The sequence below is a fragment of the Palaemon carinicauda genome, chromosome 2 (genome assembly GCF_036898095.1).
Source record: "Palaemon carinicauda isolate YSFRI2023 chromosome 2, ASM3689809v2, whole genome shotgun sequence".
Taxonomy (NCBI): domain Eukaryota; kingdom Metazoa; phylum Arthropoda; class Malacostraca; order Decapoda; family Palaemonidae; genus Palaemon; species Palaemon carinicauda.
In genome coordinates, this window is record NC_090726.1 from 110,884,338 (window position 1) to 110,899,337 (window position 15,000).

A 15,000-nucleotide genomic window follows, 5' to 3' on the forward strand; every position below is an offset into this window, starting at 1 on the left:
ATATATGCTTTTATAGGGTTAATTACACTTTTGTTATTATATATACATGTACATGTACACGAAAAATGTTCGTGTTCCAAAAATAGGCAGGGAACCTACTTCGCGGTTTTTCACCTGATCACGGTCGGTTCTGGTCCCCATTGACAGCGATAGGTGAGGGATTACTGTATACACATAAACATATGTATATATATATATATATATATATATATATATATATATATATATATGTATGTATATATATATGTATATATATATGTATATATATATATATGTATATATATATGCATATATATATGTATCTATATATATATATATATATATATATATATATATATATATATATATATATATATATATATATATATATATATATATATATATATATATATATATGTATATATATATATATAGATACATATATATATGCATATATATATACATATATATATATACATATATATATTTATATATATATATATATATATATATATATATATATATATATATGTATATATATATATATATATATGTATATATATATATGCATATATATGTATCTATATATATATATATACATATATATATATATATATATATATATATATATATATATGTATAAATAAACACACTGTGTATTCAGTCTACAGCATAATGTATGGTGCAAAGGTTGATGTTAAAAGATATTGATATTTCTTTTTATTGAATTCCAATTTTTAATAGAATTTGTTATAAATCTGTAAAAATTATATATTGTTATTTACTGTTTTAAGGAGTCATATCTTTCTTTAATTCACGTTTATGTTATTCAGGTATTATCAGCAATCAATACTTGGCATGAATTCACCGAGGGAAGTATTCCAGAGAAGATTGAATTAGCAACAGATGTCTTCACAGATATTGTCCCAGGCAATGTTAAACTTGGAGAAGCAGTGAGTATGGTTTTTTTGCTAATACTCAGATGCATATTTACATGATACTTAAGGTTGCACTTTATTTTTATGACCATGAAAACAAATATCAGATTAACTATTTATCCTAAAACCATACTTCTTATATTACCTCCAGTTGCATGAGTAATGAATATAGCCCTGGCAGAAGAAAAGCAATACAGGTGACTTTTGAAGTTGTCAGATAAACTTTGGTAGTTCTTATTCTATACCAGTTTATACAAGCAAATTTTCTAAGTTCGTCAATCTATCATATTCTCTTCTATCCCCTGCTTATTTTTCAATATATAGGGACCCATTTTGTCATTCTTAATGTCCATATATTATAGTAAAACTCAATTCTTCATAGTAATAGAAATCTCCGTAGAAGTAAAATTCTCCATGTAATTACATCCGAGAGCAAAATCTCCGGGCAATCTGAACCTCCCTATCATTTTGTTTGTTTCTTATTTCCCTATTGAAAAAAATTCTCATTTTGTTGAAAATAAATCTCTAAACATCGCAATGATATTTAAAACATAGTGCTTTCTCTGTACAAAAACTAACAAATTTAACAAAGAAGATAACTTTAAATTAAATTAATCCTTATCTCAATCTTCTTTATTTGTTTTCCTTATGCAAATACTCTAAAAAGTCTAGTAGGGAAGTCCATTAAAACTCAGTAAACACTTATAAAACTGCTAAGTAAAGTAATTTAGGAAAACTGCCTCTTGATAACCCAGCAAGACCATCTCTTTAGTCAAACAATTTGTAAAAAGTGTTTAAAAAAATTCTTTGAGGTACAGCGATGGGTTCAAGAGTGGAGACCAAATTGGAAATTAAGTCAATATCATGCAACAAATGCCATTAAGTTTTTGTGTTATAGAAAATTTAAGGCTCAAAGGGGTCCCAAATTGCTAGCCTTTTCTGAGTCTCAGACAACATATACCGATTATATTTCTTGGAAGTAGCTCTTTCCACATATTTAGACTATTAAGAAGGTTCCAAATGTACCTTACTCATTTTTTATGGTATTTGTCAGTAATAAGGTTACATAATATTTGAAAAGAAGATAATTACTTTCAAGGTAGCCTCCTTCATCTTCATGTATTGTAGTTTGAACCGAGAAGAAATCAGCTGGTTACCTGGTTTGTTTACAACTGGAGTGAGTGCTTGTTTGTTAGTATCAAGAATAGATATATTTTAATCTAATTGAGATACCGTATGTAACATTAAATATATAAGGGATATTGTTAGATATTAATCATATAATAATGTACTAGTGCCTACATTTACTTCGCTGAAATAACTGTTGAAGAGTTAGAGGATATTGCTTTACAATATAGTATGCAAATGAGAGTTTAGTTGAAACTTTGTTCACCATAGCAAAGTTTCAAGGGAATCATACGATATGCCATGCCACAACCTTTATAACATGATATAATTTAAGAGTACTTACCTTAGCAAATGGAAGGATATTAGGATTCAGACTATCCACCAGGGGCGTAGGAGCGCCTTTTTTGAGGCCCGGGCTAAAGCTTGAGAAGTCATTGACAACTGGTAGTGTTGGGGCCTCCCCCAGGAAATTTTTTTATGAGGAAACACAATTGGATGCAATTTTCTGGCATCTGAGACATGATTGCAGCAACCACAAAATCATATTTTCTTGGATAAGTTTTATGAGACCAATTACAATTTGTACACAATGACGTATCGTAAAGTACCGGTAGGCCTACTTGATGAATTTACCAAATTAATACTAATGATGTTAATTCTTTACTAGAAACTCATTCCAAGTATAGGGCTATCGGTTTTCTAAGCCTAATATGTTTTTACTTACGATTTATTATGTCTTATCATTTGTCTTTTAGTTCCAATTTTATCTTTGGATGTTTATATTCTCAGTTTCGCCTAATTTCTAGAAGACAATTATCCAATGTTTTAATTGATAATTATGTTATTTGTCTTTGGTTTTAAACTATGGTGGTAAAGTATGCAGATGTGAATCTCACAAAAAGAGAAGAACTTCATAGACTTGATGATACTGCAATGGTCATAAAAATCAAGGTAGCAAAACATGTACTGTATTTTCTGTATAATAAGACGCTACAATGGTGAGACGCACCCTTGAATTAGCAAAGCAGCTTTTGAAAAAAAAAAAATTAAGGATTTACAAGCTGTCTTAGCAGTTATTCTTAGTCAGCGACTTAAGTGGATTTTTGTCTAGCACAGTTAATTTTAATATTTTGGGCATCATATGAAATGTTCAAGTTATTACTAATTAGCTGCACACCGGTTATACCAACTTTGTTACATATTCATATAAGAAACCACCAATCCAGTCATAGTTGCCACTACAACTACCCGTTTAATGTTTGGTGTTTCAAGTGTTAACCTGAAAGCAGTGTTGCCAAATGTTCCTAATCAAATTTTAGTCACGAAGTAAAATTCCAGTAATATATTCAAAATTCCTCATATAGCCTACATTTTCACCAAAAAAAAATTATTATTGATCAAAGAAGTCTATAAATTTCTCTTGGTGGAATATTTTTGCTAATGTATATGATTCTATGGCTAGTTACTTTTCTGCTTACTTGTTGACACTGCACTAAACTAAGAGTGAGATGTTATTTCCAATGTCGTATTCAGCAACTGTTTATTTGTATTATTTCTAAAATTGAGCAACAAATTCATTATCAAAATATTGTATTAGTACAAATATAAAAAAGTTATGAGAAAATAATGAATACTGCATAAACTTTACAACTGATTTAATGTTATAGCATCGTCTGCTACAAGACCACTAGTTGGCATGTTTGCTTGTAAAAAGGAGTTGATAAGTCAGAAGCTAATTACCTAACAAACAAATAACTTTCTACTGTATTTCATTAAATAAAGTACAATTTAAAAATAAGTTCATTTATTACATATGAATGATAGATGTTGGTATATATATTATGTCTGGTGAGTGAGTGCTTGTATGTCAATAGTTTGGTGTTTGGGGTTGTCAAACTTTTCCTAAGCAACTTTTTCTTAGTAAATATATATATATATATATATATATATATATATATATATATATATATATATATATATATATATTATATATGTATATATATATATATAATGTATGTGTGTATATATATATATATATATATATATATATATATATATATATATATATATATTTATTGTGTGTGTGTGTGTATGTATATATTTATATATGTATGTATATATATATATATATATATATATATATATATATATATATATATATATATATATATATATATATATATACACACAGTGGAACCTCTACATACGAATGTCCTAACATACGAATTTTCCAACATCCGAAGTAAAATTCGACCAAATATCTGTCTCGACACCCGAAGTGTTGCTCCAACATACGAAGTAAATATTACGCGTACACGTGGAATTTTCTCGAAAGCGTCAACCATGGTTTGTTTTTGACGTCGCTAGATGGCAGCACATTGGAGGGACGCCAATCGAGCATCGCCTTGATCAGTCCTCTCATCTCGTGCGCATCGTGTTGTTGTTCTCTATTCGCTCCGTTATTAACAGTGTTTTTTATCTTCCTTTTTCACGTGTTGTTTTCTGTGTTTCGTAATCATGGGTCCTAAAAAGCTTAGTTTCGGTTCAGGAAGTATTAGTAGTGGTGAGAAAAGGAAGAAGTCAATGCTTTCATTAGAACTAAAGCAAGAAATAATAGAAAAGCATGAGCGAGGTGTGCATGTTAGCGATCTGGCTAAACAATATGGCCGGAATATGTCTACGATCTCGATGATCCTAAAACAGAAGGCATCCATTAAAGCAGTGAAACCTTCGAAGGGGATCACGATTATTTCCAAACGTCGTAGCCCTACCCTTGAAGAGATGGAACACCTTTTGTTAATATGGGTCAAGGTCAAGGAGATTGTTGGCGATACGATCACTGAAACGATCGTTTGTGAGAAGGTCAGCGCTATCTACAGTGAGTTGAAGGCGGCGCGCTCTCGTGGTGACGTGGGGGAGAGTTCAGCTGATCCTACGACGGAGGAATTCAAGGCGTCTCGAGGTTGGTTCGAGAAATTTAGGAAACTGCCGGGATTCATTCAGTTGTTCGGCATGGAGAAGCTTCGAGTTCAGACACCAAGGCTGCTAAAGACTTTGTTAAAAAGTTCGAAAGCATCGTGGCGGAGGAAGGCTACGTAGCGCAGCAGGTGTTCAACTGTGATGAAACCGGTCTGTTTTGGAAAAAGATGCCTAGTCGAACGTACATTACCGCCGAAGAGAAGAAAATGCCTGGACATAAGCCAATGAATGATCGGTTGACTCTTGCGCTTTGTGCCAATGCCAGCGGGGACTGCAAAATTAAGCCTTTACAGTGAGCCCTTGCTACTTCGCGGTTCGACCATCGCGGATTCACGACTTCGCGGACTTTTTCCATTAAATACGGCATCCGATTTCATCAGCAAACCACTATTTATGGGGGAAACATCATTTTATTCTAGAAAATTGCTAATCTTTAAGTAGTTAATTGCACATTAAGAAAGCGTGTACTTTTGTTTTTAAATTTTGGGTGCGTTTTAAAAATTGAGTATTGTTGACTTCTTTTTGTTTTACTTTTGGCTGTGATCAGATCAGCTGACGTCTAGCTGCCGGTCTCAAGAATATGCACGTACGAAGTATTGTTTATACCATTTCTTAACTTATTCAAACCATCTATACAGTTGATATTACATAAGCACCAATGTGTTATAACCTATCATATTCTTTTGTTTATTACATTTAAAACAACTCTCTCTCTCTCTCTCTCTCTCTCTCTCTCTCTCTCTCTCTCTCTCTCTCTCTCTCTCTCTCTCTCTCTCTCTCTCTCTCTCTCTCTCTCTCTCTCAGCTACTTTTCACTACCTCTCATTCCTTACCTCTATCTCACTAACAAATGAAGTCTTTGTTGCTTCACAAAGTTTCATTTATATTGAAAATCAATCATGATTCAATTTTCCTTACTTTCTCCAATCTCGCACTATGTCACATCGAACTTTATAGCGGTAACTTAATTTTTCGACAACTTTAAAAATCGGCCTAGTACTTGCTGCTTCTCTTAATTTTTTTTTTTTTTTAGATGGTTTCATAATTGAGGGGGGTACAAGTTGACTTATAACAGAAGTTAGGAAAAGTATTTTGGATATGGAATGGAGAATCATCTTTAGTAACAGTTTAGAATTATCGTAAATTATCATTTGGTCATTAGCGGCAGTTTGTTATTGTTGATTAAACGCCAAAAAAAAAGAAAAAAAATTGTTTTCCTGCTTTGCTACGTATGTAGGATTTTATATAGATACGGTGAATAGTATTTTTAATAACATATTTACTAAAATCTTTAAATATCATTATTTATCACTTTCATCATGCGCGTTTAATGCCTTCATTTGTTTATTACAATCGAAGATGGAGCGTACAGTAAACGAATTGAAGGTTTCCGTTTCAGGTGGCGTCATAAAGAAAAACATTATATAAATGGCATTCATTTCATTTATTTGTAAGTCCTAAGAAAAATTAAGTAAAACATTGGTAATAACAAAATCAATATATAATCAATACTACTAATATTGCTGTCGATGCAAAAACTAACCTATACACAGATGTGTAAATGCGTCTGTTTCTTCATTATGATCAGAGATAAACGTAAACAAAACAATGGTTGTCATTTTTTATTGTGCTTTTTGGCGTGGTGTTTAGGAAACGCATGATATAAAATCGCCTTTAATATTTGTGCCTGTTTTAGTTTAGGGTACTGTAGTACAAGCATTAAGTGTTCTGTACATTAAAGGGTAGTTTGTTAACAGTACTACGTAAAGGGAAGGTTTTAAAAGTCTCAATATACAGTACATGTTGAATAAATACGTAAATATGGTATCCCTACTTCGCGGATTTTTAGCTATCGCGGCCGGGTTTGGAACCTATCTACCGCGATAAACGAGGGTTTACTATATTAGTTTACCATTCCGAAAACTCTAGGGCATTTAAAGCACATAGAATTAATAAAGACCTGCCACATGTTCTATGGCATTCTAATTCTAAGGCTTGTGTTACTAGGCATATCTTTGTGGAATGGGTAAACGTAGTTTTTGGCCCTGCTGTCAAGGAGTACCTTCAGGAGAGGAATTTGCCTTTGAAGTGCTTGCTTTGCTTGGACAATGCACCCCCCCCCCCCCCGACCCGAAGATGACATCATCGACGAATACAAATTTATAAAAGTGTTGCATCTTCCACCGAATACCACCCCTATCCTCTAGCCCATGGACCAGCAAGTCATCTCTAATTTTAAGAAGCTGTATACCAAGCACTTATTTAAGCAGTGCTTTAATGTCACGCAAAGCACCAACTTAACTTTGCATGAATTTTGGAGGAGCCACTTTAATATCGTGCACTGCTTAAAGATCATAGATCAGGCTTGGGAGGGAGTAACTCGTCGGACCCTGAATTCAGCTTGGAAGAAGCTTTAGCCTGATGCTGTTGCTCCCAGAGATTTTGAAGGTTTTGGCCCCAAGAATGAACCTGTGCTGCCAAGGAAGACATAGAAGAGATTGTATCCCTTGGCAAGTCCATGGGTCTGGAGGTGGATGAAGATTACAGCACCGAACTCGTCGATGAGCATCATGAAGAGCTCACCACCGAGGAACTCAAGGAGCTGCAAGCCATGCAGTATGATGAGTTCCAAGGGCAGTTAAGTGAGTCGGAGGAGGTAGGCCAAATCTTAGGTACGGGGGAAATAAGACAGATGTTGGCATATCATCAACACGTGGTTGATTTCATCGACAAGAATCACGCGCAGAAACTTCAGGTTTGCCTTGTAGTTGCGCAGTTCGATGATGTTTGCCTAACTCATTTCAGAAAAATCCTCAAAAGCTGTACCAAGCAACTTTCACTCGATAGTTTCTTTAAAAAATCTATAAAACGGTCTAATGATCATGATGAAAAGAAAGAAAGTGAAGTAAAGAAAAGGAAGACTGAATCGAGTGAAAGTGATGAAAATTAAAAATAAGAAAAGAAAAAAATGTAAAAAAAAATATAAAATTATGAAAATGAAAAAAAAAAATAAGCTAAGTTAAGTTAAAGTTCATGTAGTGTAAGTTATCGTACGTCATCGTAGTCGCCGTCCCTACCTCCTCGCTGATCTTCTGTCTCTTCGTGGGTAGCAGTCCCTACACCTGCGCTGGCCTGTCGCTAGGGTAAAGTGTTAATAAAAACCCCTTTTTTATTTATTTCTTTATTATTCTTTTTTTTAGATATTCCTGTAATATTCAATTGTATTAATGTTATGTGTAATTATATGTAGCCATTTATTAAGGAGTTATTATGGGGTTTTAGGCTGAGGAACGAAAAACAAATTGCCGTGTATTCTTATGGGAATATTTGCTCCAACATACGATTGCTTTAACATACGAAGCAGATTCTGGAACGAATTAAGATCGTATGTAGAGGTATCACTCAGTGGAACCTCTACATACAATCTTAATTCGTGCCAGAAACTGCTTCGTATGTTGAAACAATCGTATGTTGAAGCAAATATTCCCATAAGAATACGCTGTAATTTGTATAATTCGTTCCACAGCCCAAAAACCTATAATAACTCCTTCATAAATTACTACATATAATTACACATAACAATAACATAACTGAATAATATGAAAGAAGGAAGTAAAAAAGATAATTATAAAGAAATAAATAAAAAATGTGTTTTTATGGTCACTTTACCTTAGAGGCCAACGCAGGTGTAGAGAGAGATTAAACAAAAATGTGTTGTGTACATATGATTTTCAACAGCGTCAACGAGTTGAAAGACAATTAAATGTAACTAAAAAAGTAATATCAGTGAATCTGAATTCCTTTATTAACTAAAACAAATATTGATACAAACACACTCGTGTGCGTATGCGCAAACACACACTCACAGGAGGAGACACGATCAGCGAGGAGGTAGAGATGGTGACTGCGATAACGTACCGTAACTTACACTACGGAAACTTTAATGTAACTTAGCTTATTTATTTTTTTTTATTTTTTCATCACTTTCAGTGACGAGTTACAGTACGTTATCGCAGTCACCATCTGTACCTCCTCCCCCACTGTCTGTCTCTTACTGCGCAGCAATTCCTGCACCTGTGTGTGTGTGTGTTTGTGCATACGCACACGAGTGTGTTTGTATCAATATTTGTTTTAGTTAATACAGTAAAGGAATTCAGATTCGCTTTTGTTATTTTCTTAGTTACATTTAATTGTTTTTCAACTCGTTGACGCTGTTAAAAGTTATATATACTCTAAACACATTTTTAAATATTTAACTTAGCCGGTGGATATATATATAGCTAACGTCTCCGACGATCGGCAGATTCAAAACGCGCGGGCGATCACCATGCTGGTTGGCTGGGTGTACACTAGCGCCAACTGTCGGCAGGATACTAAACATATTCCGATAAGCTCCAGTTCTTCTCTGCCGATTGGAATGTCAACATTGGTTCCGTGCTCGCGCTAAACCTAAAGTTTTCTGCAATTGGTGAAGTACTTGTTAATGGTTTTTTGGCTTTCACTGTGTTGGATATTCTACAAATACTCTTGAATCCCTTTTTTTTTTATTTTCTGTTGCTGAACTTTGCTTGTTTTTTTTTATCTCTTTGAAATATCCATAATGGCCGACCCTTCTCCTGTTTATAGAAAATGTTCAAAGGATTGCAACAGGCGCCTTCCAAAGGCTTCCATCGATCCCCACTCTATTTGTGTTAATTGTAGAGGCAAAGCTTGTCAATTAGGGGATCGATGCGAGGAGTGTGTCGTTTTATCTGAATTTGAGTTTTTAGAATATAAATATACTGAAAAACTCAAGAGAGATAGGCGTAGAAGTTCTTCTCGTTCGCTAGAATTGTCCTCTTCCCATGCCTCTGAACCTTTTCCTCCCCCTGTAGTGGTAGTTTCAGAACCCCCTACTTGCACTAATGAACCTTCTCTTAAAGATATGTTGAAGACTATTCATGCTTTGGGTGAAAAGGTCGAATCGCTGGCCTCAGAGAGAAATCGGCTTATGTCCGATGTCAAAATTTTGAAAAGTGAAAGTGTTAAAGTGAAAAGTGATAAAAATGTGTTCAGTGTTAATGCGGAGGGTTCGTCTGTTCGTGCTTGTCGTTCACCCAGTCCGAGACCTCTTTCAAGCTCCCCAGCCCCTGGGAGAAGGATGGTCACAAGACCAAAGGTAGCAACAGGCTTTAAACAACGAACAGACGTTCCCTAAGAGGTTACAGACGTTGCTCCTCAAGCACGTCCTTACCATAAGAGAGGTGAGACTGAGTTCTCCTAGTCTTCCGATGACTCGTTTGTTAAGAAAAAATCCTGGCGTCAGGTTTCGAGACCTTTGAAAAGAAAGTTAGTTCCTTCAGAACAGAGTATACGTCCTGGCTGTAGTCACTGGAGCAGCCCCGGAACGTATTCCTTCTTCAGAGGAAGGTTCTCCAATTAAACGTTCGTATTTAACGTTTAGTTTTGTGGCTCCGGAGGCCCCTTCTAAGAGCCACGATCCCGTTCTGCTTTCTGGTCGTTCCAGTGCTGACGTTTATGAACAGACGTTCCCGATGTCGAGGTCTGTTCCGAGTGTTATAGATCCTAAACTTAGTGTTTTGCAGGACATACAGTCCAAGCTGTCCTCCTTAATGCAGGCTTACGGTCCAGCTCCTGTTCGTCAGGAACCTTTGCTTGCAGTACGTCACGGTTCTGCTAAGCGTGTTTCAGGTCTTCGACCTTCTAAGCGTGAAGTGTTACGTCATTCTGGTGTTAACCCCAGTGTTAGCTTTGCGGCTAAGCAAGATTCAGATTGTAAATCTCGACGTGACGTTGAACGTCATTCCGTACAGTCTAACCTTGATTTCGAACTGCAGTCACTGCAGTCTCACTATGATGTTGAACGTCAGCCACCGCAGTCACTACGTGACGTCGAGCAGCAGACACCGCAGTCACGACGGGACGTCGAGCGGCAGACACCGCAGTCACGACGTGACGTTGAGCGTCAGTCACTGCAGTCGCGACGTGTAGTCGATCGACAGTCAATGCAGTCACGATATGACGTCGACCCTCCTGCCTTAACTACTTCTCAGATACAAGTCGATGTAGGCTGTCAAGCTTTACCTTCGCGACATACGGGGATTTCTCCTTCTCGTAAGGATTTGATATCGGATGAAGTTTTCTCTGAAGAGGAAATTGATGATCCTCTCTCGACTAATGCTTCTTTGGGGATCTTTTCAGAGGAAGAAGGACCTAAGGTTGTCCAACAATCTCTTGATTTTAGAAAGATCATGAATGTTTTTAGAGAAGTTTTCCCAACTCATTTTGTGACTGCTGCTCCACGATTGCCACCTTCTGAGTTTACGTTAGGTTTGACTGCTTCGACCCCTTCGTATACGAAGTTAGTGCTCTCTCGCTCTTCCAAGAGAGCCATGCGCTTCCTGGGAGACTGATTGGCAACCAGAAGAAGTCTGGGGAAAGTCTGCCTTTGCTTTTCCTCCTTCTAAGTTAGCTTCACGTTCCAGCGTATGGTATGACACGGGAGAAGTTCTCGGCTTAGGAGTACCTGCCTCTGCCCAGGGAGACTTCTCAAGCCTGGTAGACTCTCCCTGTCGTCTAGCCATGAGACGCTCCAAGATTTTGTGGACCCCTTCAGAACTGGATCATCTACTGAAAGGAGTATTTCGTGCTTTCGAAGTTTTTAATTTTTTGGATTGGTATTTGGGAGCTTTAAGTTAAAAGGTTTCTACCTCTGACAATGATACTGCCATCCAAATTATGTCTTGTATGGACAAGGCCATAAGGGACGGTTCCAACGAACTTGCGGCTGTGTTCACTGCAGGAGTTTTAAAGAAAAGGGAATCATTATGTTTATTCCTTTCTTTAGGAAATACTCCGTGCCAGAAGTCAGAGTTAATGTTTGCTCCTCTATCAAATACTTTGTTCTCACAAGTACTTATTAAAGATATTGCGTCGTCTCTTGCATTGAAAGATACGTATGATCTAGTGGCCAAAACAGCACGCAAAGTTTTACCCTCATCCTTTAACAGCAACAAACCCAAGTTTGATACGCCAGCTTCGAGATTTGTTCCTCCCTTTCGTGGCAGAGCCTCCAACAGAGGCACCTCTCGCCCTGACGGAAGGCGAGGTAAGAGAAGAGGATCCAGGTCCACCCGGGGCAGAGTCTGTCCACAGCTTCAGACAGCAGTAGGTACCAGACTGACGAACTTCTGGTAAGCATGGGGGAGAAGGGGAGCGGATCAGTGGTCGGTACTTTTATTAAAGGATGGTTACAAAATCCCTTTTTGTACGGAAACCTCCTCTAGTACATATTCCAATAGACCTCTCTCCCAGGTATCGAGAGGAAGCAAAAAGACAAGCCTTGCAACATCAGGTGTCTCTTTTGTTAGAGAAGGGGGCAGTGGTGAAGGTCTTGGACCTTCAATCCCCAGGCTTTTACAACCGTCTCTTCCTGGTTCCGAAGAACACAGGGGGTTGGAGACCAGTGCTAGATGTGAGTGCACTCAACGTGTTCATTGTGAAAACAAAGTTCACGATGGAAACATCAAAGTCTGTTCTAGCAGCAGTAAGGGAAGGCGACTGGATGGTCTCTCTCGACCTCCAGGATGCATACTTCCATATCCAGATTCACCCAACCTTTCAACGTTATTTAAGGTTCATGTACCTGAAAGAAGTGTACCAATTTCGAGCACTGTGCTTGGGCCTCAGCCCTGCTCCTCTAGTTTTTACAAGGCTCATGCGGAATGTAGCAAGCTTCCTACATTCGTCAGGGGTCAGAGCCTCCCTTTATTTAGACGACTGGTTAATCAGGGTGTCGTCATTCCACCGCTGTCTAGAGGATCTCATGTGGACATTGAACCTAGCCAAAGAGTTAGGTCTCCTGGTGAACAAAGAAAAGTCACAGCTGACTCCATCCCAGACGATTCTATATTTGGGGATGATGGAGATACAGAGTCAAGTTTTTCGGGCTTTCCCATCGCCCACAAGATTGGAGCAAGCTCTGTTAAAAATTCATCTTTGTCAGAAGAAGAGCAATTGTTCTGTAATGGTTTGGATGAGCCTCGTGGGAACCCTATCATCGTTAGAACAATTTGTCTCCCTGGGAAGACTCAACCTTCGTCCTCTCCAGTTCCACCTCAACCAACATTGGAACAAAGAGAAGGGCTCAGAGGCAATTTCCATTCCTATCTCAAACTCAATCAAGACGTGCCTGGCTTGGTGGGACAACAACCTCAGACGTCGAGAGGGTCTCACTTGCCCCCAAGAGCCCAGACCATGTGTTGTACTCAGACGCATCGGACATGGGTTGGGGAGCAACTCTGGACAATCGAGAATGCTCAGGTCTTTGGTCCAAAGATCAGAAGAGACTTCATATAAACATACAAGGAGCTTCTGGCAGTCCATCTGGTCTTGAAAAGTTTCGAGAATCTGATCAAGAACAAGGTGGTACAGGTGAACTCGGACAATACCACGGCCTTAGCCTATATCTCAAAACAGGGAGGGACTCGCTCTCACTCCCTTTTCGTCACTGCAAAGGACCTCATCATTTGGTCAAAGGAAAGAAACATCTCCCTTATGACGAGATTTGTTCAAGGAGAAAAGAATGTGATAGCAGACTGCCTCAGCAGAAGAGGGCAAGTCATCTCCACGGAGTGGACGCTTCACCAGGACGTGTGCGAGAAACAATTTGGGGTCGACCTACCATAGACCTGTTTGCGACTTCTTTGACAAAGAGGCTTCCCACTTACTGCTCTCCAGTCCCAGACCCAGAGGCAGCCCCCATAGACGCTTTCCTCCTGGACTGGTCACACCTAGAAATCTATGCTTTTCCTCTATTCAAGATCCTTCACAAGGTTCTTCAGAAGTTCACCTCTCACGAAGGGACCAGGTTGACGTTGGTTGCTCCCCTCTGGCCCTCAATGGAATGGTTCACCGAGGTACATCAATGGCTGGTGGACGTTCCAAGAAGTTTACCATTGCGAATGGATCTCCTTCGTCAGCCTCACATAAAAAGATTCCATCAAAGCCTCCCCGCGCTTCGTCTAACTGCCTTCAGACTATCGAAAGACTCTCTAGAGCTAGAGGGTTTTCGAAGGAGGCAGCTAGAGCGATTGCAAGGGCGAGGAGATCCTCTACCATCAGGATCTACCAATCTAAATGGGAGGTATTTAGAGACTGGTGCAAGTCCTCTGTTTCCTCATCCAATACCACTGTAGCACAGATCGGGGACTTCCTGCTTCATCTCAGAAATAACAGCAGCCTTTCTGCCTCAACTATTAAAGGCTACAGAAGCATGTTAGCTGCAGTGTTTAGTCACAGAAACTTGGATTTGTCTAATAATAAGGATCTTCAAGACCTCAACTCTTTCAAGACTTCCAAGGAACGTCAAATTACTACTTCAGCTTGGACTTTGGATGTGGTCCTTAAGTTTCTCATGTCTGAAAGATTTGAGCCTCTAAACTCAGCTTCTCTCAAAGACCTTACTCTCAAAACTCTCTTTTTAGTGAGCCTTGCTACCGCAAAAAGAGTCAGTGAAGTGCATGCCTTCAGCAAAAATATAAGCTTCTGCTCCAATAAAGCAGTGGGCTCTTTACAGCTTGGTTTCTTGGCCAAAAATTAGTGACCATCTCATCCATGGCCTAAATCATTTGAGATTCCCAACCTATCGGATGTTGTTGGGAATGAAATTGAAAGAGTCTTATGCCCTGTAAGGGCTCTAAAGTTTAATCTAAATAGAACCAAAACGTTACGAAGTAATTCAGAGGCTTTATGGTGTTCGGTAAAAAAGCCCTTCTTACCAATGTCGCAAAATGCCTTGTCTTATTTTGTTAGACTTTTAATTAGAGAGGCCCACACTCACTTAAATGAGTATGACCGGAAATTGCTTAAAGTTAAAACTCATGAAGTCAGAGCAGTGGCGACGTCAGTGGCTTTTAAACAGAATAGATCCCTTAGAAGTATTATGGACGCAACCTTTTGGAGGAGTAAATCTGTGT

General features: G+C 37.9%; 1 protein-coding gene across 14 annotated transcripts in view; it reads left to right on the forward strand.

The window, feature by feature from the left end:
- The window catches only part of LOC137626304 (uncharacterized), a 455,153-nt gene that overhangs the window by 350,787 nt on the left and 89,366 nt on the right, over window positions 1–15,000 (forward strand). For all 14 annotated transcript variants that reach the window (XM_068357415.1, XM_068357417.1, XM_068357404.1 and 11 more), the window contains one exon: window positions 813–932. In XM_068357415.1, the coding sequence (XP_068213516.1) occupies window positions 813–932 (120 nt within the window). The remainder of the gene's footprint in view (window positions 1–812; window positions 933–15,000) is intronic.